The following is a 6,009-nucleotide window of genomic DNA, read 5'->3' as shown; positions in this document are numbered from 1 at the left end:
TGTATTGTTGGCTATTGCTACAAATATACCCCAGCGACTTAAGACTGCTTTTGTGCTCCAGGGTCACATATTTAGACTTTTCTCAGTATAAGTCAAGTATACTTAAATGTCATTTTAAGTATATCTCTGAGAAGTACATAAAGCACATTTCTGAGACGTACAAATAAAGTAGACTGAAAGTATACTTTCCTATTTTTTAGTTTAAAAGAAGTATACTAATAGCACACTTTAATAAACTTCTTTTCCGTAAGGGTTGCATTGTGTCTATATAACCTTGCGAAAGCTTCACCACTAATTCCATGGAGTATTTCATGAATTAATAAGGCATGTTTCAGACACAGTGCAGTATATATATATATATACACACACACACATATAAAATACTATACAAACCCAGTTTGAATGAAAAAGAGGACCAGCCGCCTCAGTGCTTTTGGTGTTCACAGTGTTAGTGGACTTAAAAGGGTGACGTGTAGTTCCATTGAATCACGTGAATCAATGGAACTACAAAAGGACTTACAAACAAACCGTACTCAGGCCACCTCACCAAACTTTTAGGAGGATCTGAGACCATGTGGGGTGTTCACTTATAAAGGTTATATACTGCCTGAATTGCGCAGACAACACCCTAAGCCTAAGACATTTAAAGTTGTTTTTTTTAGAGTTTCCTGTGCAAGAACTTTTAAAAAATGCAAATGTAAAAAATAGTTCATACTGTATTGGCATCATTTTTCATTGACAATTACAAGAACAAAACTGGTAATTCTTTTTTGACAACAGCCACATGTGAACCATATATATATAAATTGGGTGTGAGAAGGTTTAAGCATGGAATCTTTTATTACGCCTTTGGTGTTAGTAAGGCATTGGTATGATGGTGTTTATGGGTTGTTGTTTTTCATGTTGACTGTGATTTGCATTCTTTAAACAAGACAGACAACATGACAGTGTGTAATTAAAGACAATGGAAAGAATGTCAATCAATATGTTTTTTTTTTTGTTTTGTTTTTTTCATTTTAGCCCAAGTTTATGAGTTTTACAGGAAGGTGTTATAATATAATGCAAATGTTTATTGTTCATTCCAAGGGTTAGTGATTTCAATAACCCCCCTTAGCTTATAACTGTTAAAGCTATTTGTTTAAAATTTTTAAACATTTTGATCAAGCATAAAAAGCTTTTTTTGGACACAGAACAGTTATATGACTGTACATCATATCAATATTATATTTGATCAACCTTGGGTTACGAGTCCGACTCTAACCATTAGGCCACGACTTCCCCCACAACCTGTGCACGCAAACCTGACAGCGATACGTATTAATCTTTTCTCAGCCACTAAGAAGGGTTTCTATTCAATCGCTTGTTTGTTTATTGATTGTATATTTCATTAATTAGCATCCCCCTGTTTTTTGTCTATTCATCAGCTTGTTGACGTGGCCGCTTCCAGCAAAAAAGATACCAGCAATCGGGAAAAGCGGGTAGGTAATGTAAAAGACACAACATGGGACACAACTTAAAATCCCACTTATCATCAGACCACAATACAAGACTTCATTTAGATTTAAATACACATATATTACATAATGCAAGTAAACCATAAAATTAAAAAAAGGTATCTTTGAAAGACAAAAACTGGGTTTGATGAGTTCCACAAGCTCACACAGGATCCAATGAGCTTTATGTAGTTGTTTTATTTATTGGATCATTTAAAGTATTAGCGATGTCCTAACTTAACATATCAACTCTGTCCTGACAAATTATAAAGGATTTTTTTTTTTCTTTTCTTTTAGTTCCGTAGCCTGCATCAGAATCAGAGAGGTGTTCCGTGTGAATCAGAAGAAGTTTGTCTGTAGCTTTTAGTATTACTGATCACTCATTATCTCTCTCTCTGTCTCAAAGGATGCTGTTCTTATTCGTTCAAAGAGAAGATGGGTTCTGTCCACTATTGATCTGGAAGAGAACATGCCTGGACCGTATCCTGCTATAGTAACACAGGTAACTTTACTCCTGTTCGTGTCCCTCATAAAATCTCTTAACGAGCACTGTTTTCTCTTCTGTGCTACTGTTTGGGTTGATTGCAATTTTATAGATAGCTTACATTTGCAAGTCTCTTTGGCGTCTACTAAACGAATAAATGAAAATGTATACAGTATGTAAAGAACTATTCAGAAGTTCACTAGCAGATGACCTCAAAGATTTGGACATAAAACTAAAATCCATAAAACTCAATGTTGGTTTGATAGGGTATTGATTGACTGATTGACAAACACCTTATTTGTTTGGAATTTGCTTGGTGAGCTCATCAACAATAATAACATACATTAACATACATACACATAAATACAACTATACATATATGCCCTATCAATTATAAGGAGTGAAATGCAGATGCATAGATACCAGAGGAATTAAGAGCATGAACCCTACATTTACAAATTAACAATCTTAATATTGGATGCAAATAAATTATCATAAATTATACTGTACCTGTACACGATTCTCATGTATTTTTGGTTTACTTGATGCTAGATGTACAATGACAAAAAGGAGGACAACAGTGTCAAGTTCCGCATCAAAGGAGATGGAGTGACACAAGGCCCAATTGGTTTGTTTACAATTGAAGAAAACAGCGGGATTGTATACGTACACCGGCCCATCGACAGGGAAACGAACCCCATCTTCCATGTAAGACAAAAAAAAAGATTTGTTGATTTTGTCATGACACTAATGCTAACAACAGGAAGGACTGATTCGGTTTATATCGATGTAGATCATTGTGGCTTTTTGATTCTTTTGTAGGTGGACTTTGATGTGCTGGACAGGCTGACTGGAGCCACATTGGACAAAACACTGTCATTTAATGTAGAAATAAAGGACAAGAATGACAATAGTCCTCAGTTCACTCCGAGCACTATCCACGCACCTGTTCCAGAGAACACGCCTGAAGGTTACTGCATATATTTATATGAAGATAAAGTGTGCAGCTTTTTCTGTTATAGTGCTTTCTTTAATCATAGCTTAATATACAGTAATTTGTAGCGTGACTTACCTTGAAAAGTTTAAACACTGACGTTCTGTGGTGCTTTCAAAACATTGCTCTGTTTGTTTAAGCATCCAGATCAGCTCAATGCAACAACAAATACAACAAAAAATTTTAACAAAATACTAAACCAATTGCGTGAGTTTGGGGTGGGGCTAAACTGTTTTGTCAGCCAATGGCAGATGGGGGAGTGGTTTGTACGCTCTGGGAAAAACAAAAGGTAGAAAATCTGTCACTGTGCCAGTACCCTTTCAAAAGGTATACCTTTATACATTATTTACCCCTAAAGAGTCCACATTAGTACCTTGAATATATATATATACAGTATATATATAAATTAGTATCTACAGTGTATATGTTAGTACCTAAACGGTACATATACACTGCCCCAGTGCAGCATTTGTACTCTTTTTTTGTTTTTTTTATATTTCTATTTGGCGACACAGAAATTACATACTCTAATGCTGTTAGAAGTCTTATTGCTCTTGATCTGTTCAGATTAAAGAATTCATTGTAATATTTATACATACTAACACTTTTAAAAGTCAAAACTTATGCTACTTAAACTTGAAACTAAACTGTTAAAAATAAACGGCAACCAGAAAGATTGTTTTCTCTTTCTAATCATCCTTGTTTTAATAGGCGTACTCCAAGCAGCATTACAAGCTCATGACATTGATCTGAAGGATACTCCTAATTCCCAGTTCACCATGAAGGTGGTGTCACAAGACCCTGCCTCGCCAAAATTTACCCTGAAGGACTTACCTTCTACCACTACAGTCAAACAGCTCGCCTTCACGGGATGCTTTGATTATGATGTGAGTAACTAATGCCGAATGCACATTTTCAGCATTTTTCAGTATTTCTCATCTCTTCTGTCTCCCGTATTTTAGAAAACAAAACAATATAAAGTGCTAGTTGAAGCGAGGGATCAAGGCACACCCACAATGTCTTCAACTGCAACTGTTATTGTGGATATCACTGATTCCAACACCCATCCCCCAGAATTCAGTTCGGCCATGGTGAGTAAGGCTAGTCGCACAATCCCAGTTTAATATGCACACAACTGTAAGGAAGCCATGTGTAGATTGATGTGTGAGGAAAATGTAAACACCGTGAATGTGTGATGCTTTCCAAACATGCTGTCTGACATAGAAACATTGGGTCAGCCAATGGCGTGAGTTTGGGTTGACCAATGACAGAAGTGTTTAGGAAACCTATTTGTAAACAGTCAGTTGGGTGCTTTGAAAAAATCTAGCAGTTTTTAATGCTTTTCTGTAGGATAGTGTACTTTCCCGCCATGCAACACGAAATACCTCTAGTTTTGTTTTCCTCCAGCTGCGCTCCATTTTCCGGGCTGCTCTCTTTAGGGTGCGAGTTTGCTCATTATACCATGGTGTCAGACTGTTTTGCTTAATCTTCCTTAAGCATAAAGAAGCAACCCTATCTAAAATGCTAGAAAATAGAGAGTCCATAGTTTCTGTTACATCATCAAGCTTTTCTGAGCTATTGGATATGCTGAGGAATTTAGATAAATCAGGAAGATTACTTACAAAGCAGTCTTTTGTGGTAGAAGGGATGGTTCTACCATATTTATAACAATGAGTAGAATTTACAGTTTTAGCTATATGGAGTTTACACAAGACTAGATAATGATCTGAGATGTCATCGCTTTGCTGCAGAATTTCAACACCGTTAACCGTTAACGGTCACACCGTTAACAAAAGTGTGACCAATGTTTTCATAACTTAATGGCAACTTTAGAAAAAATTTCATTATTTTTGTTAGCTGGGTTTACCCTTAATAAATACTATGATTTTTTTTTAAATGGCTTTTTAAAGAATGGGATCTGATATGATATACTTTGATATAAATGAATATTTGTGTGTGTAACAGTACAACACTGAAGTGATGGAAATGGAATTAAAGGAGATCCTACGAATCGGCATCAAAGACAAGGACACACCGAACATGCCTGGTTCAAGAGCGGTGTTCTCCATCCTGAAGGGCAATGAAGAAGGAAATTATAAGATTGAGACAGACTCCAAAACCAATGAAGGTGTGCTGTCTGTTATCAAGGTAAATGCCACTGTTCTCTTGAAATATTTCATACACTTCTAAGACCAGCTTAAAGGACTAGTTCATTGAAAAGTGAAAGATCTGTCATCATTTACCCACACTAATGTCGATCCACACCTCTTATAGTTTCTTTCTTCTGATGAGCACAAAAGAGGATATTGGAGGAATGTTGGTACTAAAGAGATGCTGCTTCCCATTGACTTCCATAGTGTTTTTTTTTCCCGAACTATGGAAGACAATGGCTACTCTCAACTGTTTCTTGATGGTAGCCATTGCTTCTTTATCGGGGGGTAAATTCAATAAAAAGAAATACAGACTTCACAGATTTACACACCTATTTATCACAGTTACTTCTTTCAGTACGCATGTTGGTTTTACATTTTGTCGGTGGGCTCAAAAACGGGATTGCTTTAGAAAAAAGATGGACCGCTTTTAATATGCTTGTATTTTCACAGGGGAAGAATTTCGAGAAAACTGAGGTCACAGAGCTGGAGATAGCAGTCGAGAACGAGGAGAAATTATTTCGGTGTGTTGATGGAAAGGCTATAACAGGCCCCACACCAAAGCCAAACACTGCCAAAGTCTCAGTGAAAGTCATTGATGTGAACGATCCCCCTGTGTTTAAAAAGCAAATTGAAAAAGTCTACCGGAATGAAAACGGACCTCTGGGAGATGTGTTGTTCGTACCCGAGATCAAAGATGAGGACTCGGACGTTAACAAACTCAGGTGTGGATGAGCTGCACAGCATCAAATTACCCATCAATTAAAATGTTCATTTTTGAAGATTTGTATGCTACTTTTATTTTATAATATATAAAATATTATATATTATATTATATTATTATATTATAAAATGTAAAAATATAATATATATATAATTATATGCCAG

At 36.1% G+C, this 6,009-nt stretch overlaps 1 protein-coding gene across 3 annotated transcripts in view; it reads left to right on the top strand.

Annotated features, from left to right (window-relative positions):
* Positions 1-6,009, top strand: part of cdh26.1 (cadherin 26, tandem duplicate 1) — a 26,244-nt gene that overhangs the window by 1,783 nt on the left and 18,452 nt on the right. For all 3 annotated transcript variants that reach the window (XM_016484566.1, XM_016484565.1, XM_016484563.1), the window contains exons 2-9: positions 1,425-1,478; positions 1,900-1,995; positions 2,530-2,685; positions 2,800-2,947; positions 3,683-3,858; positions 3,934-4,062; positions 4,937-5,119; positions 5,575-5,846. In XM_016484566.1, the coding sequence (XP_016340052.1) occupies positions 1,425-1,478; positions 1,900-1,995; positions 2,530-2,685; positions 2,800-2,947; positions 3,683-3,858; positions 3,934-4,062; positions 4,937-5,119; positions 5,575-5,846 (1,214 nt within the window). The remainder of the gene's footprint in view (positions 1-1,424; positions 1,479-1,899; positions 1,996-2,529; positions 2,686-2,799; positions 2,948-3,682; positions 3,859-3,933; positions 4,063-4,936; positions 5,120-5,574; positions 5,847-6,009) is intronic.

Source organism: Sinocyclocheilus anshuiensis, unplaced genomic scaffold (genome assembly GCF_001515605.1).
Source record: "Sinocyclocheilus anshuiensis isolate Anshui unplaced genomic scaffold, SAMN03320099.WGS_v1.1 scaffold1857, whole genome shotgun sequence".
In the NCBI taxonomy this organism is placed as follows: domain Eukaryota; kingdom Metazoa; phylum Chordata; class Actinopteri; order Cypriniformes; family Cyprinidae; genus Sinocyclocheilus; species Sinocyclocheilus anshuiensis.
The sequence above is the reverse complement of the archived record's forward strand: the minus strand, read 5'-3'. Positions and strand labels throughout refer to the sequence as shown.